The sequence below is a fragment of the Paraphaeosphaeria sporulosa genome (genome assembly GCF_001642045.1).
Source record: "Paraphaeosphaeria sporulosa strain AP3s5-JAC2a unplaced genomic scaffold CC84scaffold_10, whole genome shotgun sequence".
Classification (NCBI taxonomy): Eukaryota; Fungi; Ascomycota; class Dothideomycetes; order Pleosporales; family Didymosphaeriaceae; genus Paraphaeosphaeria; species Paraphaeosphaeria sporulosa.
Window position 1 is genome coordinate 995165 of NW_017253369.1, and position 24914 is coordinate 1020078.

General features: G+C 54.8%; 12 protein-coding genes across 12 annotated transcripts; 7 read left to right on the forward strand and 5 right to left on the reverse strand.

Annotated features, from left to right (window-relative positions):
* The first annotated feature begins 85 nt into the window (after positions 1 to 85).
* On the forward strand, positions 86 to 1399 carry CC84DRAFT_211469 (glutathione S-transferase protein-like protein). The gene is made up of 4 exons (XM_018185600.1): positions 86 to 222; positions 268 to 497; positions 576 to 856; positions 916 to 1399. The coding sequence occupies exons 1-4, from the start codon at positions 177 to 179 to the stop codon at positions 1136 to 1138; spliced, it is 780 nt and encodes a 259-aa protein (XP_018032060.1). The 5' UTR covers positions 86 to 176; the 3' UTR covers positions 1139 to 1399.
* CC84DRAFT_1208778 (ribosomal protein S7e) lies at positions 1137 to 2179 on the reverse strand (the record flags this gene model as incomplete). The annotated part of the gene is made up of 3 exons (XM_018182182.1): positions 1137 to 1737; positions 1787 to 1869; positions 2024 to 2179. The coding sequence occupies 3 exons, from the start codon at positions 2177 to 2179 to the stop codon at positions 1371 to 1373; spliced, it is 606 nt and encodes a 201-aa protein (XP_018032061.1). The 3' UTR covers positions 1137 to 1370.
* Positions 2180 to 2639: 460 nt separating this feature from the next.
* Positions 2640 to 3795, reverse strand: CC84DRAFT_1221181 (aquaporin-like protein; the record flags this gene model as incomplete). Its single annotated transcript, XM_018183238.1, has 5 exons — positions 2640 to 2749; positions 2799 to 2840; positions 2894 to 2960; positions 3009 to 3117; positions 3173 to 3795. 5 exons carry the CDS (start codon positions 3793 to 3795, stop codon positions 2640 to 2642), a joined length of 951 nt encoding a protein of 316 aa, XP_018032062.1.
* Positions 3796 to 4298: 503 nt separating this feature from the next.
* Positions 4299 to 6296, reverse strand: CC84DRAFT_1100608 (uncharacterized protein; the record flags this gene model as incomplete). Its single annotated transcript, XM_018174876.1, has 3 exons — positions 4299 to 5359; positions 5426 to 5886; positions 5977 to 6296. 3 exons carry the CDS (start codon positions 6294 to 6296, stop codon positions 4299 to 4301), a joined length of 1842 nt encoding a protein of 613 aa, XP_018032063.1.
* A 1052-nt stretch (positions 6297 to 7348) lies between these two features.
* On the forward strand, positions 7349 to 10075 carry CC84DRAFT_1167867 (uncharacterized protein). Its single transcript, XM_018179276.1, has 3 exons — positions 7349 to 9763; positions 9815 to 9972; positions 10029 to 10075. Exons 1-3 carry the CDS (start codon positions 7496 to 7498, stop codon positions 10033 to 10035), a joined length of 2433 nt encoding a protein of 810 aa, XP_018032064.1. The 5' UTR covers positions 7349 to 7495; the 3' UTR covers positions 10036 to 10075.
* A 363-nt stretch (positions 10076 to 10438) lies between these two features.
* CC84DRAFT_1167868 (uncharacterized protein) lies at positions 10439 to 12122 on the reverse strand. Its single transcript, XM_018179277.1, has 3 exons — positions 11851 to 12122; positions 11185 to 11707; positions 10439 to 11128 (listed from the first exon to the last, which is right to left on the reverse strand). The coding sequence occupies exons 1-3, from the start codon at positions 11922 to 11924 to the stop codon at positions 10586 to 10588; spliced, it is 1140 nt and encodes a 379-aa protein (XP_018032065.1). The 5' UTR covers positions 11925 to 12122; the 3' UTR covers positions 10439 to 10585.
* Positions 12123 to 13422: 1300 nt separating this feature from the next.
* CC84DRAFT_1198839 (uncharacterized protein) lies at positions 13423 to 17767 on the forward strand (the record flags this gene model as incomplete). The annotated part of the gene is made up of 3 exons (XM_018181592.1): positions 13423 to 13707; positions 13832 to 16804; positions 16860 to 17767. 3 exons carry the CDS (start codon positions 13423 to 13425, stop codon positions 17304 to 17306), a joined length of 3705 nt encoding a protein of 1234 aa, XP_018032066.1. The 3' UTR covers positions 17307 to 17767.
* A 30-nt stretch (positions 17768 to 17797) lies between these two features.
* On the reverse strand, positions 17798 to 19317 carry CC84DRAFT_1167870 (mannose 6-phosphate receptor domain-containing protein). The gene is made up of 3 exons (XM_018179278.1): positions 18860 to 19317; positions 18222 to 18750; positions 17798 to 18164 (listed from the first exon to the last, which is right to left on the reverse strand). Exons 1-3 carry the CDS (start codon positions 19198 to 19200, stop codon positions 18003 to 18005), a joined length of 1032 nt encoding a protein of 343 aa, XP_018032067.1. The 5' UTR covers positions 19201 to 19317; the 3' UTR covers positions 17798 to 18002.
* Positions 19318 to 19638: 321 nt separating this feature from the next.
* On the forward strand, positions 19639 to 21215 carry CC84DRAFT_1221187 (sterol C-14 reductase-like protein; the record flags this gene model as incomplete). Its single annotated transcript, XM_018183239.1, has 3 exons — positions 19639 to 19703; positions 19752 to 20050; positions 20101 to 21215. 3 exons carry the CDS (start codon positions 19639 to 19641, stop codon positions 21213 to 21215), a joined length of 1479 nt encoding a protein of 492 aa, XP_018032068.1.
* Positions 21216 to 21270: 55 nt separating this feature from the next.
* On the forward strand, positions 21271 to 21615 carry CC84DRAFT_211818 (uncharacterized protein). Its single transcript, XM_018185603.1, has 2 exons — positions 21271 to 21408; positions 21443 to 21615. Exons 1-2 carry the CDS (start codon positions 21318 to 21320, stop codon positions 21580 to 21582), a joined length of 231 nt encoding a protein of 76 aa, XP_018032069.1. The 5' UTR covers positions 21271 to 21317; the 3' UTR covers positions 21583 to 21615.
* On the forward strand, positions 21461 to 22195 carry CC84DRAFT_211786 (uncharacterized protein). The gene has a single exon (XM_018185602.1). The coding sequence runs from the start codon at positions 21707 to 21709 to the stop codon at positions 22157 to 22159; it is 453 nt and encodes a 150-aa protein (XP_018032070.1). The 5' UTR covers positions 21461 to 21706; the 3' UTR covers positions 22160 to 22195.
* Positions 22196 to 23035: 840 nt separating this feature from the next.
* CC84DRAFT_1262731 (uncharacterized protein) lies at positions 23036 to 24520 on the forward strand (the record flags this gene model as incomplete). Its single annotated transcript, XM_018185169.1, has 2 exons — positions 23036 to 23047; positions 23094 to 24520. The coding sequence occupies 2 exons, from the start codon at positions 23036 to 23038 to the stop codon at positions 24459 to 24461; spliced, it is 1380 nt and encodes a 459-aa protein (XP_018032071.1). The 3' UTR covers positions 24462 to 24520.
* Between the last annotated feature and the right edge of the window lie 394 nt (positions 24521 to 24914).

The following is a 24914-nucleotide window of genomic DNA, read 5'->3' on the forward strand; positions in this document are numbered from 1 at the left end:
CCGCAGCAGAGGGTCTTGCAGAGAATTGATGTAAGTGGTAGCTCTGGAGGAGTATGCTATTAATGCGATGCCCAGCTCTTTCAGCCATTCTTCCTCCATTGTGCTCGCCGAAATCCAGATACATACTTACAATCGTGCAGCCCTTCCGCCTCTTCACCCACACATCCTACTCCACCATGTCGAACGCCAACAAATACGAACTCCTCTACTGGCCCGGCATCCGTAAGTCCTCTCCTCAGCCCCAATATCCACGCTAAGTTGTCCCAGCCGGCCGCGGCGAGTTCGTCCGCCTCGCCTTTGAAGCCACAAAGACGCCCTACCTCGACGTCTCCAACCAAGTCGAAGGCGGCATCCGCCAGATCCTTGCCCTCAAAGACGAAAAGGCCACATACGACGCCGACGGCAACCCGCCCGCCCTCGCGCCGCCAGCGCTGCGGATCCACGGCGAGGGCAAGAACGGCAAGGCGTTGGTGTTGAGCCAGACGCCCGCGATCCTGGTAAGCAGTACACCGCACACGCTGGGGAGGTGACAGAACAGATACGAGTAGAGGAGATTGCTGACACCAGCGGCACAGGCCTTCCTTGGCGAGAAGCTGGACCTCGCGGGCGCCGATGCGGCAGAAAAGGCGTGGATCCAGGCGCTTGCGCTCACGGCGCTGGACCTGAATAACGAGACGCACGACACGCACCACCCTGTTTCTACACTCGCGTACTATGAGGATCAGAAGGAGGAGTCGCTGCGCAGGGCGACGGACTTCCGGGAGAGCAGAATTCCAAAGTTCTTTGGGTACTTTGAGCGCGTGTTGAAGGGGAACAAAGAGGGGAAGGGAAGGTACCTCGTTGGCGATAAACTCAGGTATGTCATGTTGAACGAGCAAGGGATGTGGGAGTGCGGTGCTGACTAACTGGGTGTAGCTACGCCGACTTAACGCTGTGGCAGGTGGTACACGGGCTGAAGTTTGCGTTTCCGAAGGAGTTGAAAGCGCGGGAGGAGGCGGGCGAGTTCCCGACTATCTTCAAGACGTTTTTCCCTAGTGTGCCGGAGCATGGGCAGCTGAAGGAGTATCTGGACAGTGATCGGAGGAAGCCGTATAGCAAGGGCATATTCAGGCATTACCCAGAACTAGACCGTCAATAGATACCACACATAGGATCTGATGTATTTCCATGTCAATAACGTCCGCACGAAAAACGACTGAAGTGATCACAAGAAGTCAATTGGAAGTGGTATCTGAACGCCCTAATGCGGGCCCCATGTCATGTCATTTTTGAAGCCTCGTTACGAACACATAACGCATGCCATGTCCGAAGCCGGTACTCCTAGCCCACGAAGAAGGCCCACAGCCCTGCTCTAACACACCGCCAACAATCTAGTAGTCGGTGGACGCGCTCTGGGGGAACTCGAAGTTGACGGTCTTGCCGGTGAGGCGCTTGTAAACCTCGGAGTAGGTGTCGAGCCTGTAGTCGACGCCGCCGCGCTCCTTCTCGTCGAGCACAACCTTGAGGAGCTTGGAGCCGTCCTCCTTGGTGCGCAGGCGCTTGCCGACAATCTCGACGGGGTAGACGAGGTCGGTGAGGATGTTGTCGTGGACGGCGGTGAGAGTCCGCGAGCGAGGGCGCTTCTGGGTCTGGTTGGAGCGCGAGCGGTTGGAGCGCTTGGGGCGGGGGAGAATGCGGCGGGAAGCGACCAGGAGGACGTGGCGGTCGGAGAACTTCTTCTCGAGCTCACGGGTGAGGCTGGAGGAGATTAGCATGGAAGTCGCGCATCACTGGGGAGAAGGCTTACCGCTGCTGCACCTTGTGCCAGCCCTGGAGAAGGGGAACGGGGACGAAGATGACAATGGCCTTGCGTCCGTGACCGACCTCGATCTAAGAATCCTGGTGTCAGCAAAGCTGCCCAGTGCCCACCGCCTCTTCGTTCAACGTGTGGTGTGGTATGGTATGTGTGCGCGACGGCTTCGGCGTGCGAGAGCGCATCGAGGGAGGTGTAGGTGTGTCTGTAGAGGTAATTGCTTCATCTTACCTCGCGAGCGGACACGAACTGGAGAGGGCGCAAGGAGCTCCTCAGGTCGGGGATGTTGTTCTGGAGGTCCTCGAGGGCATTGTTGATGGCGACCTCGATCTCGGAGGGCGAGCTCCTGGACGGGCTGTTGGCAGCGATCTTCGCGTAGTTCGACATGTTGGCGGTTGGCGGGTGTGTCGAAATCGAAGGTGTCCTGGAGTTCGAGAGAAGAATTATGGCGTGTGGGCAATATTCGCGCCTGCCGCGCCCGGTAAGCGAGCGCGCTAGTGGTTGGTAGTCTTGGCGCCGCCCGTCTCGGGTTGACACACCATAGTATTCGAGTGCAACTTCAGCACAGCACTGCAATCTTGGCGACCCCGAGCAGTCATTGCGCCACATCACACCGCTGGATGTCCTGCTTTTCAAATTTAGCTGCAGGGCGAGCCACCTCAGTACACACACGCCGGCTGTGCGCTTGTCGCTTACAACATCTGGCCAAAGATTTTGCAATGCTGGTTATCCCTCCGGACAGTACTTGTGATGAGTATAGACTGGCAGTGAAGCGTGTGGAAGCCGCATCCTGTATGCATGGCATCGGTTCAATATAATTCAACTAGTCCGACTCGGCATCTATCTATTATTCAATTTTAGAGTGCTTGTAGATTGGAATCACGCGATACATGATCCCGTTCAAGACTGAAGCTGTTATCGGACCCGCCCAATGGATGTAATGATAATCGAACCGCCCTAATTCAATCAGCAGTACCTCCGTTAAATTCGCATTAGTCGGACTTACCACCAGCGGCCATGAGACCAAGACACCGCGCCGGATTCAAAGCTGCAACATTCAGTGTCCATGAAACTAAAATTCGAGCAAAGCGTTGAACTCACACGCCCCAGTATATCCAACCCTTGCGACGCCTGATGCAAAGGTACACAAGCCCAGCGCAAGACCGACCTGAACTGTCAGCATCTCAATTCCAGGATCCACGAAGGAATCACTCACAAGAATTGGCGACAGCGCCGGTCCAAAAACCCCCTTCTGCCGCGGATCCAAACCCACTCCAAACGCAATGAACAGCAATGCAAACGCCGTCATCGTCTCAAACGCATACCTGCCATAATAAATCAGCCTCCATATCTCTCGCCAGATCAAGCAAGTATACTCACGCCTCCCCCACCGTCACCACCTCCGTATCCACCGAACATCCCGGCACAAACCCTACCCCCTCCCTCCCCCCAAAACTCGCCCTCAACACAAACCCAGCCACCACCGCGCCCCCACACTGCGCAAGCACATACAACACCGCCCTCGGAAACGCCGCCAACTTCGCCATGAAAGTAGCCATCGTGATGAGCGGATTGAAATGCCCCCCGCTGACGGGCCCCGCTCCAAAGATAAACAAACTAATCAAAAACACATTTGCCACACTGCCCATCGCGACACCTGCCACCCTGCCTATGCCTGCGTCTGAAGACGACAACCCAACGGCGTACAGCCCCGCGAGGTACACCTGCAAACAGGTCCCCACGCCCTCGATGGTGGCTTCCTTCCAGAGATCCGGGGTCGCAAAGGCAGAGAGCGCGAACGACGAGCGCCAAGTGAAGAGCGGTGCGGCGTCGGGCGTTTTCGCGGTGATGGACAAGAAATCCGCGTCTGCGGGCGAGATGGTGAATGTCTGGTTGCCGCCGATGCGGCCGGCGAAGGCGCGGGAGGCGATCGGAAGTGCTTGCTCGCTGTGCGTCCGTGTACGGTGGCGGAGACTGCCCGCTTCGATGTCTTCTCTGGGCATGATGGATGGGGATGAATTAGTCCGTTGAAACGACTTCGGTTCCTTCTCTACAGTCGTAGACATTGTTCTAGTCGAGAATTTCGAGTGTATGTGATTTCTATTCTCTTTTGATGTCTGCACTACCCATGTATCCGCTAGTATTATCATGGTCGGAACGTGGAATGGTTCCTGGATGATTAACGCTTTGTCAGCGATTCTGCAGCTGACAAGTACCATGGCAAGGTGCACATTTGCTTGCCTTAAGAACGCAAGCGCTGTGTAGAACTTCATATAAATTGATATTACACTTGCTCGATGAAATTCATATTGAAAGCGCAGAATCTGAGGCTGGGTCTACCGATCAGTCCTGAAGAAGGTGCTGACCCAGTGAGCCTGAAAGAGCTCCATCCAGCCATCCTGATATCAATGACCGAGAAACATGCATCTGCAGATTAAAGCCGGGTATCTAACGCCATGTTCACGCACTTTGTGATATCCCTCAACTCGCCTGAAAGCACCGTGCTTCACCATGCCGCCGAGCTACCCCAGCCATCCGAATTGTCGCGTATACCGGCGCTGCATTCCACGCCACCGTGAGATTGGGCACCGTTGGTTCTACCATATCCGTCGCAGCCTCCAACATTAACAGAAACAGAAGTACCGCTGCCTTCGCCTTGCTCATCGTGGTCTCCGCCGTTGACCTGAGCTGGAGCAGCCTTTTCAGCCTTAGGAGTCGCAGACTTCTTCAGCGCGATGGGAACAGGATCGCCACCATCACTATTGGCCTCAAGGTCATCCCACACCTTCGCATCCTTTTCGATGTCACTTCTCAGCTCCTCCTGCTCGAAGGCGATCGTTGACTCCTTCCGGTCGTTCCATATCTGTTGTACCTCCGGCGTGTTCCTAATCGACGCTTCACGCACACATATGGCTAGGAAGCTCTGCACCGTATAAACAGCGTCATTTCCTGCGTTATGGAGCCCAAAACCGTCGATTTTCAAACCCTCCAAGATCCTTCCCAAACTCGTGATCTGTTCTTGACGTTGCCACACACGATATAGATTCGCTGAGTCTTGAACCTCAAGCAGGTTGGGAAGAGCCAGCGGATCGAATCCAATAGCCTGGAGATATTTGACGTCCGTGAGGGTATCATGGCCCAGAAAGATAAGGTTGCGCGTGTCGCTATCTCCAACATCCGAGCCCCCGTCGTGATTTGCGCAGAATGGCGGCGTGAAGCATACCGCGACGGCAGCAGGAAGGTCTTTGAGTGGTATGAACTCTGACTCGCCAAAGAAGAAACTACCCGGGCAGCCAGCAACATAATCAGAGTTCACCAAATGAGCATATTCGTTGACGCGGAAGTGTCGAGCCTTTATTAGTTTCCTCCATGCCTTGCCATCTTTTCCTGGAGCTACACGCATGATATCCCGGGTATCAAGCGTCGCAATGCCGACTTCCGTGATCTTGCTGTGATCCTTCTCATATGCCTCAACATCTACGCAGACGAAGACGACCGATAGATCATGTGGAAAGGGTGCGGGGCTGGCAATGTCGACAGCGGGGATTGCTGCGGGTGCAGCTGGTCCTGTGATTAAGTCAGCAAATGGTAATTCAATCATTTCTACTAGATCAATGCAGAATGTATACATACCATCGGGCGCACTCGGGCGGAGTCCAAGGTAACGCTGCGCCCGCTTAAGTTGATCAGTGAACACCTTCTGCTTCTTCAAACGGTCTACCCTCTTCTTCTCTTTTGAAGCCTTGCCCTTGTTCTTCGTGATCTCCCACGCATCCTCGATCATCTGCCTAAAAGCTTCGATCGTGTCCGTATCGAGCGAAGGTTGACTCGGCTCGCCAGGCGCACAAACGCTGACGTGTGGGACCTGATCCACCATACTGCTGTACTCCTCCCTGGTGTGTGATCGGCCAAGATATCGTGGACGGCAACGAGGGTGGTCTGGAAAACGAAGGATAAGCCCTTCTTCACGGTGAGAATTGGTGATCTTGAGTTCGAAATTGAAATGGGTGTTGATCTCCTTGAAGAGGTCGTCAACCTGGCCCTCGTGAACAAGGATGAGAGGCTTTGACTCCTCAATGTCCCAAAGATAGTACCTACGAGTGGTGTCAGCGTCAGTAAAAGAGGCAGCAGTGGCGGCCTGCCAGAAAAGATGCCGGCACATGTAGAACTTGGAGATGACTTACAGATCCCACTCACGAGCCCAGAACTTTCCTTGGTCGAAGAAAGCCGAGGCAATGACTTGCATGCAGTCTTTGCTGCAGAACTTGTACGGATACTTGGAGAGTCCGACGATCGGGATGAACTTCTCGGGAGACGCTGCCAGATCGCTTCGCCGGAGCTTTGCGGGTGGTAGTGGGTGAGCAGGAAGAGCTGAGAGCTGAGAGGTCGACCCCAAGTTATATGAGCTCTCGATGCCCTGGAGCAGCACGAATCTACGCTCGATGTCCTCAGTCTGCCCGTTTGTGGGATGGGCAGGCTCCAGCTCCTCCTCCGTGACTACCATTGCGTCAAGTGAGGGAGTTCGTTTGCTCACTTCGCCGGCAGATGATGATGGAGAATTCTCGGCAGACTCAGTAGCTTCGGGGAAAAGTGCCACGCCACCACCGGGGGCAGGTTTTTTGTCCATGGGGGCTTCTGACGAAGGCGTAGGGGTCTTTTGGGGCAGCGCTGCGAGATCTTGCTTTGAGAGCAGGCGGACTCGCTCCAAACGAGCAGCCAATTTGGGATCCATGCTGCGTCGTGACGCAAACAAACGCGGTTGTCGAGCGGGGCTGAACGATTCGGTGCTCGAAAAGGTGGACGTCTTTTTATGTAACGGGGAGGAAGGTCTGCGTTTGCTGGAGCACAGAAGAGGGAAAGCGCGTCGCTGGCGGACGGACGTGAAGCACGGTTCGAGCGTGAGACAGTCGCGACCTTGGCTTACCAATGCGAAATTCTGCTCAAGAGCGCTTGCGTTATTTGATAGATTCCTGTGTGAGACAAGAGTGCGTATGGTGTACGAGACAGTGCTCACGAGAGACGCAAGACAATATGGTGACAGCGCAAGCTAAGGGAGGTAAGACATCAGTTCGCAGGAACAGAAATCACGAGCATCGTATTCATGAGAAACGATTTACCTGTGAGACGTGTGGTCAGGATGAGAGGCAGCAGGTGAGGCGTCTCAGATTCCCATGTGTAATGAGTACATTCGAACCGACGCACAACCAGAATGCTTAGCACCAGGGCGAGTATGTAGAACAGGCCACTGCACATGAACGGGCGCGCAGTAGAGAAACATGGAGACGCTCCAGCAGATCTGTGGATGATAGCTGGCGAGGGCGCAAAGCCCGCCGTCTGCTACCGGCGTACAAGGCACGTGTAGGCAGAACCGCCAAAAGACGGCGTACTCAGACGCATAATTCTCCGATGATGGCAGCCAGCATCCCCGCACTGGCGCCGCAAAGAGGCGACGAACTGCGCCCGTACCTGGCGATCACGCTACGGACGCCCAAGCCGGCCTAGCGCGCGGTCCCTCAGGGAAGGCGCGCCCATGCAACGGCAACGACGCAGCAGCAGCCATCGTCGCCCGCCGGATCTATCACCATTGCCGCGTCCACCCCATTCCCCCTCCCACTCGACATTATTGACGCGTGGCTGGAGCGCCTGACGCGCCCGTCTGGCTGCCTTCCACCGACGCGCGACCCGCGATGCGACTGCGACAACATGGCTGAAGAGGCAGCTCCCCCAGAAGAGACGACGCCCCCGCCCGTCGCGAACCCAGACGCGCAGACCACTGTCAACGACTTCCTCGACTACACTGAATTCTTCCCCTCCGACCTCGTGCGCTCGCTGCGCCTCATCGGTGACCTCGACCAGACCTACGTCGACGCCACCCAGACGGTCCATCAGCTCACCGTCAAGTATGGCAAGCTGCCCACCGTGCCTGCCGGCGAGCGCCCAGACCCCGTGGTCTTGCGCAAGGAGATTGCTCTGGCCCTCGACAAGGCCATCTACGCCCGCGAGTCGTCGTACGCAGAAGCGTCGCGGCTGTATGAGGTTGCTGAGCGCCACAAACATCGCATAGGCATAATCAAGAGAAAGCTGCAGGCGCAACCAGAGCCGCCTTCCCGCGACCCAACTCCAGTCCCTGTATCGCCCCAGGCCGCGCGAGGGCTGATCAGCAAATTTGGAGCCCCGCACCCGCGCCTGAACTTCGATGGTCGATTCGGGAGCAGCTCGACCGCGCGTCCACGCGACCGCAAGAAGTCTAGAGTCCCGCTGCCTGGCGTGCGCATCCGCACAGCAAGCTTCTCTGACTCGGACGACTCTGAGGTGAGATCCACCGCTGATCTCGCTATAGCCCCCAAAAGACTGAAAGACCACAAGGACAAGCCGCCGCGGCCTCACAAAGTGCGCGTGCGGGCTCCCGGCTCCGGCACCAACGTACACAGCTCATTCGCAGGCATCTCCACAAGCAATGCGCTCGCTCGACTCTCGCCGCCACCCGATAACGCCAGACCTGGCAGCAAGTGGGCGCCATGGTTCAAGCTCACCGAATACGAAATGGCTGTTCTGAGGAAGAAGATGAAGAAGAACGCCGTTTGGACTCCAAGTGAGACAATGATCAAGCGCCAGCTGGAAGCAGGCGGCCGCGGACAAGAAGCATACGACAGGGAGAAGAAACGTTGCGAAGAGACAGGCGACGAATTCCTCGACGAAGAGCCTGCCGCTCCATCCATTCGGCAGATTGTCCCTCCCACCGCCACAGAAAGCCAACCCGCATCCGCGCAGCCGATATCGGCTCCCACCGAGCACACGCCAACCGACACGGAGCCTACCCCAACCGAGCCTTACAAAGATTTGGACTTGGAAGAAGCTATAACACCCAAGGATACATCTGGAACCAGAGACACAAGGCAGTCGAAGCGGGATATCCGCCGTCGACAGGCTTTGCACGATGCACAGGAACTGGAAAACGCCACCTTGAAGATCAAGAAGGCTGCCGACTGGATGCAAGAGCTGGAGCTGGGCTTTAGTACTGCCAGCTCAAAGCGATCCGCTACAAGACCCTCAAACAAGCGCAAACGTGATTCAACCCCGCCGCCAGCTGCTGAGACACCGGCCGAGGCGACCAGTGAATCCTCATTGGCCTCGCAAGATAGTGCAACTAAACCACCTGAGGCAAAAAAGCTTCGGTTAACTCTTCCAGTGTCGAACGCTGGAACATCAACACCTCCGGAACTGACGCCTGTCGGTCCATCGCCCGGAGTGAAGACTCCTGCGTCCTTCTCGGAGATGGCCAAGACAACCACTGTGCAAGTACCTCTGGCCCCAGCAGGACCCGGCACACCGAAGAATGCCAGCACCTCGGAACTGGCATCGGCCAGCCAGCCTGGTACGCCCGCTGACTCTTCACCTGCTGTTCCAGTCTCCACGGAAGCTGCAGCATCTCATACGGAACCTCCGCAGTCCAATGTGACAGCGGCATCTTCTCGCCCTAGGAGGGAATCGGTCGCACCACCAAAAGAGAAGCCGTCAAGTCCAGCTCCAGCCACTGCACCGCCTGCAAAGAAGCAAAACGCGCCGACTCCCCTACCCGAAGCTCCTGCCCCGGCTCAAGGTGCCCGTCCAAGGTCCTCTCGCGGCCACGTACCCACTCCTAAGGCTCAGAGCGAGGAACCCAAGCCTCACGAGCCGGGCCAAAGTGTACGCGAAACCCGCCGTCACAGCATCTTCAGTCAATCTGCGCTCGCAACTCCAGCTCCCGCTCGGCGCACTCGTAGAAAAGCTCCACCCAAAGGGGAAATATCGCATGGCGAAGATGGTCAGATGACGGTCACCAACGTGAAACGGGCACAAGGCACCAAGACCGCAAAGAAGAAGAAGCCCGAGGAGGAGTCTGGACCTGCCGAAGAAATCGACGAAGATGAGGAGCGATACTGTATCTGTGACGGTATTAGCGAAGGGTCGATGGTCCGTTGCGATAACGATGTGAGTCGATCGTGGAGAAAATTACGTGCAACTGATGCTAATAATGACCAGTGCGAGAAAGAGTGGTTCCATTTCGCGTGTGTAGGCCTAGAGGGGCTTCCCGCTCGTCGTGCCAATTGGTATTGCCCCGACTGCAGGGTCGCCTTAGGCACCGATGCCTACGGCAAACCAAAAGTGCCACCTCCGCTGCCGGGCAGAAGAGGAAACAGGTAGGCGTTCCTCGTTTTCATGACCAAGTGCGTACTGAGATATCGAGGGGTTGGAGCCACTGAGGAGTCTGGAATAGACTCTACACAGGGCTCTACGTTCACGTGTGATTATTCTATGTTCGAACACCACTTGGGATGTGGTGTTGACGGGAGCTGCGTGTCACGATAAGGTTACGGTATGATGCAGCAACGCTCTCTTGCAGCACTGCACTTGTTTTGATAGCTGGGGTCTGGAGTTGGAATGGAGGCTCTGTCCACGGACGGCCGAAGGCACACTGCTAGTATTCTGCCTATGTATGATTTCAATCGCAAAGATTTCACCAATGGTCAAACTGCCTCTAGCCATGCGAAGATGTCTCAGCTTATTACACTATTCCGCTGACAGCTCGTATATGCCAACGCTGGGAGCGCACTGTCGGCAAAACCGTCACCTGCCTTTATAGTGCATTTCAAGTGTAATCTGCATTCGCGATATAGGATTAGATTCAATGTTTAACTTGCGCTGCAAAAGTACCACTAAGGATATACGGCCCACTTGCAAACTCCTTTCCAATGCGCCCAACGCCTCGGAATGCCTGCGTACGACACTGTTCAAGGGTGCTGTTCTCGCAGACTAGCTGTTGCTCATGGCCGTCGAACCACCACTAGAACCTCCAGCGTCCCCGCCCGAAGTCGAAGCGTTGTACCCACCAACCGACCCATCCGAGTTACTGAACGTACCCACCTGTGCATCGTAAGGATTACTGAATTGTGTCGCGCCAAATGCCCCCAGCGGCGCGTGGCCCGTGATGTACGGCCATGTTACAGGCGGCGGCACCGGTCCCGCGCCAGCCCGTTGCACAAGGTGGCCGCGAAAGTACGTACCTGCGGGGTGGCCGGCGGAGGGGTTGGGCACCCAGCCAGCCGCCTGCGGCGGTTGGAGCTGCGGCTGCTGTTGGATTTGTTGGTGTGTCTGCGGCGGGGGCATTCGTGTTTGCGAAGTAGGACGCGCTTGCGGCACGCATGGGATGGGGGACAGCGTTTGGATGAGTGGAGGGAGTGCGGGCGCCATCTTGTTGTAGTCTTCCCAGGTGTGCTCGGGGAGGTTTGAGAAGGCTTTTCCCGAGGTGAGGAGGAGGATGTAGGATGCTGAGTGTTGGGGGAAGAGGTATAGGCCCTGGTTAATCCCATTAGCGAGTAGAAAGCGATGCCTTTCACGAAGGAATCACCCACGGCAACGCCAGTAAAGTCTGGAGTTTTCTCCAGGAAATCATTGGTCCCTCTGAGACCCTCCTCCTTCTCTCTGCCCTTCAGATCCCAACTTCCGCCCCCTTTGACCGTGCGCATAAAGTAACTCCCGTCCGCGCCTAGACTTACGAAGCTGGGCGCTTCTCTTCCTTCTTCTTTCCAGATGGTTTTCCATGAATCTTGACTGACAAGGCGATGTAACAGCGCTTTTTCCAACGATGATGGAAGATTACTCCACGAAGCTGATGTTTTGTCGTGTGCGTAGTAGGACTCCCAAGGGCCAATGCTGATCGATAGAGTGGCCAAGTCGCGCATTATGCGCGGGTGTCCACAGTACAGATACTCTGTTAGGGGATTGGGTAAGTTGTAGTGGCGACAGTATACCTCTCCGTCGTGATCTCGATAGCTCACAAAGTACGTGCCGTTCTCACCCAGTGCGAACTCGACAACGTCTTTAATAGGTGGCTGTTTTGTGAAGAGGGCTTCAACATCTGGAGGAAGGTTGCGCCTGTAAAGCATAAGAACGACTCAACGAGTACCGATTCAAGGTGATATCGGAAGGCAATGCTGACTGCATCGTCTTGTGCATCCATCCGCAGCTAGCCTGAAAAGGACGCGTGGGTATAGTGTAATACTATGAGTGGGACTCACCAGGCCCAATGTGTAGGACTATTGAAGAAATAAGCGTCCTTCGGACCCATCACGAATGAAACGAAAATCGGCATGGTGCGGAACCCAGCACAAATCGTTCTATGCGTCCTGTGGTAGGCCTGGAGCCTAGCGAGTGCGCGAGGGGAAGGAGCGTAAGCGAGGGCTGCACGAATAGCGCCTGTAAGGAATCGCTAGTAGAGGGGTATAACTATAGAACAAGGGGGTATCAAAAGCGGAAAAAGAAGGGCAGTAATCTGGCAAGTGAAGGGCAGGTTGGATGTGAGAGAGACGCGCTGGTTGCCGACATTGTCAGCTTAGCCCCTCCGTCGTAATCGCTAATCCTTACCTTATACGAGCCGGCGCATTCAACGTCAACAACCATGTATGCCATGAAATTGCCACATACAATTATGGTGCATCTTGATACCCAGAGAGAACAGTGAACTTGCGTCGGCGAGTATCGAGAAGGTAGAGGAGACACATCCCGATCACCCTTCCAAGGTGGGGTTCGAGGTCTTGCCAAACCACTACAGGCAGTTGCGTTGAGAGTTGCAAGTCTATTCCGGATCACGTACTGCCACATCTTTAGTGTCTTTCGTGAATTCTTGACTATATAGCTTGGAATTTGGCCTTTCAGTCATACGTCGATGGTGGGCTTTCAATAGTCACGTGACCTCGAGCACTTCTGGGCAGCGCGCTTTTTGTGGGTCCACAATACGCGACGCGTCGTTTCTCCACTTTACGGCGCGACGGCGCGACGGCGCACTACACCTGCCAGCTTTCCATCCCGCCGAGTGGCCTACGGCCTCTACGGATTTTTGAGGACGTGCGCTTCTCCATTCTTTCATTACTACTCCGGACCCTGGCGTAATCCTGCGGCGCCGCCTGTTCGGTCAAAACTGTGTCTCTCAGCGGGGTCTCAGCGAATCAAACAGCCGATTAGTAGAACCAGACCCTGGTTACACTCCGCTAGCACAATTCCTTCGCAGCTGACGGGACCACCCGTACGCTGCGATATGTTCGACTGGGATGATTTTCGCCGAAAGGTGGAAGCAGTATCATTGACTCTAGAAGAGCAAGTTGGCGATAAAAAGTCAATGGTCGGCGTCCTCATCGCAGACCGTGATCCAGACCAGGAGAACTTTGTTAAGGACGACTTCAACTGGATGAAAGCGCCTGGTGTACGTCGATATATATCGGCTTGCTCGCTTCCCATCTTGTGCGAGAAGTCACTAACCCGGCACAGAAAGTCACCATAGCTAAGGTCCAAAGCGCATACATACGGAGACAACCCGGCGCCGATGTCGAGCTGTGGTTCGAAGGCGCATTACTTTCACCCGACACGCCGATAAGGGACCTAGCAACGCCTGATAAACCGGTCGTTGCTCTACTTGCCACGCTGAAGGGTGTACGCCCGGTAAGTAGATAGGTGATCAGGTGAGGAGGTGCAAAACTTACGAAAGATAGGCCTCTCTTGCTTTCCGCCCACCTTCTATAAATACGCCGATTCAGCCACCCTCACCTGCTATTGATGTTGTCAATCAACATCCACCTTCAGCACTACCCACGCCGATGTCTGCGGATAAGGACGCCCCCGCGGACTCTATCGAAACATCAGCCAGGCCTCTTCACTTCACGCGCGTGACCTCGGCACCTTTGAGCGATGCACCGAACTCGCTTGTACCAGGAAACACTCCGGATTTTTGGATCCCGCCACCGACTGCGGCCCGTCATCAACCCTCAGTTCATGTGTCGGCGTACGCAGCCCAAGCAGAGGCTGGGGAGCAGGCAACAGAGACTAACGATCTGGAAGCGAATGCAGGACCCGGACTGCAGTCGATATTGTCACCGCAAATAGTAAGTAAGCAAACCTTATTTGCCTCACATCGAACGCCACACGCTGTATCTGCCAGCCACTAACCATGCTACGGTGTCCGAGATCTTCGTGCTTGGAATATTAAGCTAACATTAACGAACTCAGATGCCAAGAAAGGAGCACTCCTCGCAAGCAGGAAGTCTTGCTCCTGAAGATCCACCGTTGTCGCAGAACTTTAATGTTGACGATGTCTTCGACCGCGATGCTTCTCCAGAACTTGATTCGGGGGAGCGTACGAAGTTGCTCAATCATCATATCCGCGAGGTGGTCAAGCAAGAGACGGTGGAGCTCTTGGAGGCTGGCGTAGCCCGATCGATGAAGATCCTGGATACATTGCAGGAGACATTCTCAGAAGTCGCAGATGTCAGCCCGGATGCTCAACAATGGATCGATACTATCAAAAAAATGAAGGAGCAACCTGATCGTAGCCGCACGATCATTGGCGTTGTGGGCAATACTGGCGCCGGGAAGAGCAGCGTCATCAATGCGCTTCTCGATGAGGAACGCTTGGTTCCGACCAACTGTATGCGGGCCTGCACCGCTGTTGTGACAGAGATATCGTGGAACTCTGATAATGATCCGGATCACAGATACCGCGCGGAAATCGAATTCATTAATCGTGCTGACTGGGAGAAGGATCTGAAGGTACTCATGCAGGAGTTCCTCAGCGAGAGCGGGACTTTGACACGAGAGGCTTCCGATCCAAACACGGATGCCGGCATTGCGTGGGCTAAATTCCACGCAGTCTATCCATCGATACAGAAAGAAAAGCTGGCATCATATACGGTGGAGACGTTGATGACGAAGACTGCAGTGCTTAATGTCCTTGGAACCACAAAGGAAATTTACCACCCTCGCGCTAAACCTTTTTATGCTGAGTTACAGGAACTCGTTGACAGCAAAGAGAAGGTTACAGGCAAAAAGGACCATCAGAAACAGCAGAAGAATCAGATGGAATTCTGGCCTCTGATCAAAGTTGTCCGACTGTATACCAAGTCGGAAGCTCTGTCTACAGGTGCGGTGGTGGTGGACTTGCCAGGTGTTCATGATTCCAATGCCGCTCGAGCTGCTGTTGCGGAACGATACATCCAGCAATGCAGTGGGCTGTGGATCGTTGCCCCCATCACACGTGCCGTGGATGACAAGGCAGCAAAGAACTTGATGGGCAGTGCATTCAGACGTCAACTGAAATACGATGGAAATTACTCGGCTGTCACTTTCATCTGCTCGAAAACAGATGATATCTCTGCCACCGAGGCTGTCGACAGCTTGGACCTGGATCAGGTTTACTACGAGTTGGAGGAACAGGTATGTGAGTCAGAGGAGAAGATCTCACGAATGCGAGATGAATCTGCAAACCTGCAAAAGACTACGGATAAACAGCGGACTATCCTTGGAGCACTTGAGGACGAGATTGAAATTTGGGAGGAACTGCAGAAAAAGATTAAGACTCAGACGGTATATGCACCACGGAGCAAGAAGAACCGAAAGCGAAGGCAGATTGACGATGAAGACTCCGAAATTGAGTCCGAAATTGACGACTCTAGCGACTCTGAACACGAGTCGGGTACAGATGATAATGTGGCCGCTCAAGTGCCGTTGACTATGCAGGACATTGAACAGAAGATTGCAAGCCTCAAACAAGCGAAGAAGGACCCTCTAAAGGAGGTGAAAAAGATGCAAGCTCGTATTAAGGCACTGAAGCCCCAGCTCCGAGAGCTGAGCAGCAAGATCGCAAATGCAAATGCGAGAAAGTTGGCTATATGCATTCAGGGGCGAAATGAGTACTCCAAGACTGCCATTCAAAAAGACTTTGCGGCTGGCATCAAAGAACTTGACCAAGAAGCGGCAATGGAGGCGGACGAGGAGGCATTTGATCCTGATAAGGAGATCCGCGATTATGATGAAGTCGCCGATTCACTTCCCGTGTTTTGCGTAAGCAGCCGAGCTTATCAAAAGATGTGCGGGCGCCTCAAGAAGGATGAGGCTGTTCCTGGTTTCCAGACACAAGAAGAGACTCAAATTCCTCAGCTCAAATCTCACTGCATGAAGTTAACTCAGGGTGGAAGGATTCGGGACTGCCGAGCTTTTCTCACCAGCTTCTGTTCAACTCTCACGGCTCTTTTTCTTTGGGCCTCTGATGACGGCACTGGTCCCCAAATGACTGATGCCAAAAAGCAAGAGCAAGCACATTATCTCGCCAAACGACTTGCGGATTTGCGCAAAGGCCTGGGAAAAGCCGTCGAGGTTTGCCTGGGATCGATGACGAAACAGCTTCAAGAGCAGATTTTTGTGCGGATGGAAGTGCTTATGAGGCGAGCCATATCATCTGCCCCAACTATTGCCCAGTCCTGGGGTCACCCTAAGGAATTAGGAGGTCTACACTATAATACCTACAAGGCAATCGTGCGGCGCGGTGGCGTTTACCAATCTGCAACGGTTGGCCTCCGGAATATGAATGAAGAACTCCTGGACCCACTGATTCGCCAACTAGCAACACGGTGGGAGAGTGCGTTCCAGCAGCGTTTGCCTCAAGCTTTCGAAGCCTACACGAAGAATTCTGGTGATGTCCTGCATGCCTTCCACGCTCGAATCGAAGAGCGGGCGCGGTTGAACGGATTCGGCCTTGCTCACATGGCTATGCTGAAAGGCTCAATCTTCAATTACGAACAAATGTTCCGAACCCTAAATGACCAATTGAAGATTCGGCTGACGGAGGCACAACGTGACGCCAACCGTGAGTTCGTGCCCACGCTGGCCAACTTCATGATGACGGTATACGATCAATGCGCAATCGAATCTGGCGCAGGAGCCTTTATGCGAATGAAGAACTATATGGAGACGTTCATACAGACACACAGCCAGACTATGTTCCAGGCTGCCACCCAAAACGTTGAAGGGGCATTGAGGAACATGTGTCGCGATCTTGAAGCGGAGATGTCCAAGAAAGCAGACGAGATTAGTAATCTCATTCACCGGGACTACATGCATGCCCTTGCCGGTGTGCAGGCGACACTGGAAATTGAGAACCAGCCAAAGCGTTCAATGAAGGCCGAAGTGATGGCTCAGTTGAATCAGGTAAGCAGCCCCACAATATAGGTCTTTTACACGCTCAATGCTTACTTTTGTACAGATCCATTCCCAGTTTGAGCGCCTTGCGCAAGGAGACCTGACAGAAGGACCCGACTCCAGCGAGCATGCGGATGACGACGCCGTAGCGGGCGCAGATACGGCAGCTGAGCAGCCAATTCAAGCCGAGAACAGCGCCACCAATTCGCCCATGGACCATGCGCCCGCCAACGACGAAATTCCAAACTCTCTACCAGACGACAGCCAGCCCATTGTGACTTCCCCCGGAGCCCTTCGGCCTAGAAAAAAGCGTCGGATAACAGAAAGCACGGCATCCTCGCCCGCACCCTCAACTCGCAATCGCAGCAAAAAACCTCGTCTCCCAGCTGATACTACGCCTGCGCCTACCCCAAGCGCCCGCAAGTCGAGCAGGATTGCGGATGCCTCGTCTGCCCGCAAGGCTTCTCAAAAGAGCCACTTGGCGGACGGCGACGGCGACGAGGAGCTCTAGGCGAACTCCCTGCTTACCAGCGTCTTGGAGAAGTTTAACGAGATCGAGGAGCAGAGTTGATTTCCCATGTCTTGTAGGGGGTTCTGGCGCCCGCATGCACATTGTAGTTTGAGCGGCGGGAAGGGTAAGCGTGTTCTTTCCACCGCGACAGTGTTGGCGTTACGGCACCGATGCATCTTCTTCTTGATATCCCCAACTTTGAAGCGGCATGGTATTTTCTGCATGGATATGACGGTACATGTGGAGTCCTGGGAGCATCTTTCTCTGAGCGGCTCTTGGAGCGAACATTTTACGGAGCATTTTCGTGGTGGCGGATCATGGGATATACTAGGTTTGGACGACACAAGACAACGCCTGGACAGAGGTCTTGACACCGCATTGCTCTTTGTGAGGTTCCAACATGCACCTGGGTATTGTAGTCACACATGGTTGCTTGGTGCTTCGGCGGATGTTCAAGGCATAGCATGGGTTAGCTTCGGGACGCGAATAAACATGGATATCTAGATTTTCAGCATAGTGTAGATTCATAGGTCTGACGTTTCGTATGGAGTGAATCCCAATCTTCCATCCCAATCCGTCCCGCTCGACTCGGGCGCCGTGGTTCAAGTCCAGCCCAGAGAGTAAACGCCGCGTACCCAAGTCTAGATGCAAATGCCAGCTTGCTACAAAAGAAACAGAAGCCTTGGTCAAATCTTCTCAGTCGTCCCACTCCTCGTCAAGATTGTCAATGAGGCGGTTCTCGTCGTCGTTTCTCCCCCGGCCGCCGCGGCCTCGGTCGTGCCCCAGCGAGACGCGGCTATAGCCTCGACGAGAGGGGAGGAAGCGTGCGCAGGAGGAGGTCAGGATGACGAAGGCGTCCTAAGCCCAGTTAGTCACTTTCCTGGCTTCGTTGTGCAAAGATCGGGCAGGTCTTACAGCGACGAAGCGCGCAATGCCGGCCCACATGGCGTAGTTGGGCAGCTGTCTCCAGCCGCGCTGGTGCATGACGGTGCGTTGGTAGACGCAGCCACCAACGAAGTAGACCAGCACGGCGATGAGCATGATGACGCCAAACACGCCGCCGGGACCAAGCGCCTGCTCTTCAATATGCACACCTCCGCAGGCGGCGCTGGAGCGGCCCTCGAAGAAGTAGACGCAGTCGTCTACGGCGGCGACGAAGGAGAAGGCTGTCTTGGCGAGCGGGTCGGACTCGCAGAGGAGGGAGATGATGGCGGTCTTGCGGCGCTTGCCGTCGGAGGAGGGCTTCTTCTTGCTGGGTGTGTCGTCGTCGTCCTTGTCCTTGCCTTTCTTCTTGTCATCGTCGTCATCGTCGATGATCTCGCGGGCGGAGAGGTCGAGCGCGGCGTGTGGGGAGCGGCGGTCCGAAGACGAGGGGCAGAGCGAGCCGCCCGTGTAGTTTAGGACCAGCTTGCGGCCGCGGAAGACGGGCTCGTAGCTCTCCAGGCTATGGGCGTCATTGTCAGCGCTCAATGCCTTGCAGTGTCATGTGGATGTACGAGCTCCAGGCGCATAGCTCCTCAAGCCTCCACGAAAGCGATTCGGATTGCACTCACCCCAGCGCATACTGCTTCCCGCCCCTCTCGTAGAAGGCGCTCACGTTCCTCCACAGGCCCTTGTCCAGATCCTGCACATTGTCCAGCTCCTCGACCACGGGCCCGCAGAAGTTGATGGTGAAGTTTGCGCCGTAGTCGTGGCCGCGCGCATGCCAGCTGCCCTCCTCCCCCTCCTTCTTCTTCTTGCCTTCCTCGGGCGCCTCGCGCCGCAGCGGGTTCAAGTCGAAGAAGCGGTCGGTGGTGGGCGAGACGGCGGTGCACGGCTTCGGCGGCTTCTTGTCGGACGCGGCGGCTGCTGTCCAGAGCAGCGCCACCAGCGCGGCGAGATACGACGTCCGCATGGTGCGCGGGAGTGTGCGAGCGAGCGAGCGTGGCGAAGAAAAACCGAGACAAGACAGGGCGTGGCTACGTGCAAGGCATCAGGATTCCGAGAGCGATGATTCTCCAGGCCACCTGTGGTCTGCCCATGTTGCATGCTCCCGCACCCTTGTCCGCAGCTCCCACGTCCGGCATAGCGCCCGCCTAGCCCGATCCAGGAAGCGCGAAATGAGCGCGTCATTACCTGGGCCTCACGGAACCGCGTCCTCCGGCTGGGCTGCGAATCGTCCTACGCAACTTCACCCGTAATCCTCCCTATATAAGCTCGCGTGCCCTGCTGCTTATTGACATCGCGGCGGGTGACGAGTTTGAGATACTCCGCGATCGTTGCTGCATTGGAGCAGAGTCCGTCGCCGAGACCCCCTTTCCGACAATTTTCGAACATCCCCAAGCTTGCACACATGGCGTCGAAACGCAAGACAGACCCGCCGTCGGAGAAGTCGCACGGCTATGAATTCTTCGGACCGTAAGTGTGCGACCACATGTCTTCTACACGGATGCTAACCACCTTCAGACCCGGTGCTTTTGCCATCTCCTTCTTCTTGCCGATACTTTGCTATGCCTTCACCTTTCTGTGCAATGACATCTCAGGATGCCCTGCACCATCTCTGCTTCATCCATCAACTCTGGACTTCGAGCAGCTGAAGAAGGAAGTCGGTTGGCCTGGATTTTCGGGCTTGATCACCTGGAACGCGGTCCTCGGGAACTTCGCCTACTACCTCCTCAGCCTAGCCCTGTACGCTTTCCTTCCGGCTGAAGAGCCCGAGGGTACAGAGCTTAGGACCGGAGGAAGGCTGAAGTACCGATTCAATGGTAAGACACTTTCTGTTGTCTAATCACATGATCTCTCTAACAAGGCACAGCATGGAGCTCGGGCATCTTCATACTGGTCATCCTCGCCGCAGGCACTGCCGTTGAGGGCGCTGAATTTCCTGTCTGGACCTTCATCTCAGACAATTACGTTGGCCTCCTCACGACCAACATCCTGACCTCGTACGCTTTGGCCACATATGTGTACATTCTCTCCTTCACCGTCCAGCACCCAAAGGACCCCAGCCTGCGCGAGCTTGCAATGGGCGGCCACAGCGGTAATATCCTGTACGATTGGTTCATTGGTCGCGAGCTCAACCCGCGCATCACGCTCCCCATCTTTGGCGAGATTGACATCAAGACCTGGGCTGAGATCCGCCCTGGTATGCTCGGCTGGGTGATTCTCGATCTGGCCTTCATCATGCAGCAGTACCGCAACTTCGGCAAAGTCACTGACTCCATTATTCTCGTCACATTTGCGCAGGCTTTCTACGTCTTTGACTGCTACTACATGGAACCCGCCATGTTGACCACCATCGACATCATCAGCGATGGTTTCGGATTGATGCTTGCCTTCGGTGACCTCGTCTGGGTGCCCTTCACATACAGCCTGCAGGCGCGCTACCTGGCTACGTACCCCGTGGAACTTGGCATCAAGGGTTTAGTCCCCATCTTTGCCGTCCAGGCCGTCGGCTACTACATCTTCCGCTCCGTCAATAACGAGAAAAACCGCTTCCGTACGAACCCCGACGACCCGCGCGTCAAGCACCTCAAATATATCGAGACGGCGTCCGGCTCCAAGCTCCTGATTACCGGCTGGTGGGGCACAGCGCGCCACATCAACTACCTCGGCGACTGGTTCATGTCGTGGTCCTACGTCCTGCCCACCGCGGCTGCCGGCTACGTCATCCGCAACGCCGCAACTCATCCGCTCGATGCCACCTCCAAAGACGCTGTCTTCTTCCAGAACACGTACCAGAAGTACGTTGTTCCTGGCGAGGCAAAGGGCTGGGGCATGATCGTCACGTACTTCTTCATGGTGTACTTTGCGGTGCTGCTCATCCACCGCGAGCGTCGCGACGAGGAGAAGTGTAAGAAAAAGTATGGCAAGGACTGGGAGCGGTACTGCGAGTTGGTACCGTACCGGATCATACCGTACGTGTACTAAACAAGAATCGGGGAGCTGCGGTGCAACGCTATTGGGCCAGCTGGATCTGATTGAAGACGTGCATCCGCGTACATTCAAACAGGGTTGAGAAAGAGAAACTTGATGCAATGCTATCGCCTCTCGGTGATCAAAGACATGCATCGTAAACACCTGGGGAGAATAGGTGCCATGCTATCGCTGAGCGATCGAAGACATGCGCCACTATCATACAACTAAAAAAGGATGACGTGCTATCGCTATTAGGCGGTCAAAGACATGCATTCGCACAGGTGCGACGCTATCGCTGGGAGGGCGATCAAAGACGTGCATTCTGGTAATCTTTAATATACAGGGTGGCTTGCTATTTAGCTTGAGATGGCATGGTTGAATTGAAGACTTGCACCCGACAGAAATCAAACATGCTGTGACATTCCTGCGCGCCAAAATTTAACAGTATTTCCCATCCGGACCAGCTCATCGCCGTACCCCGCGCGATATTGCAAACCAAGATCATGCACCAGGAAGAAACAGACTGTCCACTCCGTGCTCATCTCCTCTCTTCATTCTTCACTCCGTCCTTCTCCTCCCCGCCCTCAATCTGCAGCCCCATCATGCACCCACGCAAGTCCTTGGTTCTCCTTGCATTCGCAATTCTGCGCTGCCATACATTTTCCTTCTCTCTTGCTTCTTCCTCGCGCGATGTAGCGTTCGGCGCCCACTTCTCCCCCACCGCCGCGACCAGATCGTCCAAGAGTGCGTTTGGGCGGTGGTCCACGCGGGATTCAGACAGCTGCTCGGCGAGGTCGGATATCGAAGGGGGACGGGGATTGGGATGGGCGGAGGAGGCGTTTGCGGGGTTTAAGCTGGGGCTGATGGAAGGCCGAGGTGCCAGAGAGGTACTGCTGGTGGGTGCCGTGGTGGTGGAGGGCGTGGACTTGTCTGGCGACATGGTGGAGCGGGGTTGAGAGTTGTAAACGAGGTTAGTTGATTTCTTCAGGTATACTTGCCGTCTTTGGTTGGGTGTTGTATGCACTGGGCTAGTGGAGGTGGGGTGAGGTCCGGGCGAGTGTATTGTGCAAGATAGGATACGTGATGTTGGAGAAGTTTATATACAGACTGTACTCTTGTGATGACGTTGTGGGGCCTGGGGGCATGTCTAGTTGAGGGCATATGAAGTGAAATTTTGATGTCATGGGAAAGTTCCAAACGGTGGATATATACCTCGACGAGGTGTGTTCTTCGGAAGAAGGATGTATTCGTCACGAGACCAGTCGCTCGCGGCGAAGCGTTACTGATAGGATCTTGTGTTCCATAAAGAGGGTATAAAGTGAATCTGCTCGGTTTGTGTATAAAGTCTCAAAAGAATGCTATACACCCTGACAACTGCGTTCCCGTACTTACGCGCTTATCTCTCAGAGGCTAAACAATCGACCTGAAGTGGTCGCTCGCACAATGACAAGTCTTCATTAACGAAGTATGCTAGATGAAGTTATTGCGAGGCCAGAGGAGTTAGATGGTAAAGCAATATCTTCGCATTGGTCGAAGCAGGCTTGTAGTGGAGCGTTCCAGGCTTCAGTGAAAGAACAGGCCGCAATGCACCACCACGACGCGTACAGAAGATGCCAATTGGCGAGTACATGACACTCATACTTCATAATGCCTCCTCTTCAATACACCTGTGCTTAGCCCGGTAAATTCTCGCGTAACACCACCTGGGCTTCCAACATTCTTTCCGGATATCACAGCTCTTTATCCGAACCTTGGGCTACTTGACCAGGTCTAGGTAGCAGCCAAGTCGCAGCGTCTTGACATAATATCAGTACCTCGTATTGTTATCCGATATGAATCGTCCGGTAAGCCTAGCAGTCCTTGATCTGTTAGTGCCCGCTAACATGAAAGACGGCGCCTCGTGGCCGGGGCTTGCCGCGCTCACGGGGGATGATCTTCAACACGTCTCCTAACCCCGAGCTATCTCGCCGCTCAACTGCGGGTACTCCTCATAGTCTCCGCAGCTCCCGCAAATGGAGTGATCGACGCTCCTCACGAACACCTGGTCTAGCGCTTCCCCAGCCCAACTCGCGGCAAGAGCTGTCTCGAGACGCAACCTGGCAGACTGTCTCATGGTCTAGTGAACCGCCTTTGGAGCTTCCGACTCTAGACTCAGAACTCCAAGACTGGTGCACGAAGATACTTGAATATCTCGAATGCGAAAGCCTGGAAATTTCTCCGCCGTCTGAGGATACTACGGATATACAGAGCCGGGAGACCAGTTGGGTGACGGAAGCGGAAAGCTCACTACCGCACCTCGATATCTTGAATTGGATAGAACAACAACCTCCGACTCGCTCGCTCTCACTGAGCGGTAAGGGCGTCAAGCAACAGCGCCGCAACGCGACTGTCTTCGCCTTGCCGAAAGTCTCGCTGGCCAATCCAAGGGCATCGTCCGCCGAGTATACATGTCAAACCTCAACCCTGTTCGGCTCTTCGAGGGAAATTTTCCAAATACAGTCCAACAACACGTCGGCTCCAGAAACATCTGGAGAATACCACGAGAGCCCAGATACCATCGGAAGTCACCGAATTGCGCCGTATCACCATCCTGAGACAGTACGGATTCTGGAAGGTAAGGGGCCTTTTTTGCTTGATGCGAGAGACATCAGCCTTTCCCAATTCCGGGGCAGGCGAGGCGACTCCGACGATACAATCACGTTGGGGAGTTCAGAACAGCTTCAGTCGATGCTTCGCCGAAACAGGGTCGATGGAAACGCAGCCGAAGGACAGGTTCATCCGTGGTCATCCGGAGTCTTCAATAAGTGTGCAGATGAAATCGTGACATCCCTTCGCAATATTCAGGGTGCAGCCGCCGCAGGCCGGAGCGAAGGGCAGCCCTTGCCTGGCGTGATCAAGGGTGCTGCCGCGGGTGCGAACGAAGAGCAAGTTTCGCCTGTTGTGATAGAGGGAGCCACCGCCGCAGGTGATAGAGAAGATAAGCCATCACCTGAAGAGATAGAGGATAACATCATCTCGTTGCTCGAGACCATGGGGACCGTTGGAAAGAATAGTCGTAGGCGGGGACAAGAAAAATTGGCATCGCCCGGATGTGCTCGACCTGCGCCTCACATAGAGAGTGCCGGTTCCGGGGACCGTTCTTCGTCGGTGGCAAGCCCGCTGCCATCTCTGTCGATCGTAGATCCCACGGGCACTGGAAGCAAGCAGAAGCGCTTTGGAAAGCTTGGACGCTGGTGGAAGGGAATTTTAAAGCGCTAGGTAGGTGTGACTCTTGAGGTCTTCTGAACTTGTTGGAAGGCTGTTGTTCGAGATAGGGGGTTATGGGTGGGAGCAGCGCCTCGGCAGGAATCTCACAAGATGGATTTACCTTGTACTTTACTAGCGTGCTTTTCCAGAGTCTTTTCCTCGCCTCACCAGAGTCATTGAGTGTCGGAGGCATAGCATTCTATGTTGTTTCACATGGCAGGTAGTTGATACGTCATATAGCACTCATATCATTTATCACTAGCTTAGAGTAGAAAAAGTGCAGCCAGTTCCGCAGCTCCATCCCATCCGCCACTGATCCCAGGGCTGCAACACGTACACCTGAGGCGCCAACGCTCATGTAAGTAAAACAGCAGTTGATTAGGTCAGCCTCAACTCAGGATGCTTCAAACCACTCACAGACCGAGCCGACTGTAAAATGGCCCATCACTTCTGCCTAGATGTGTG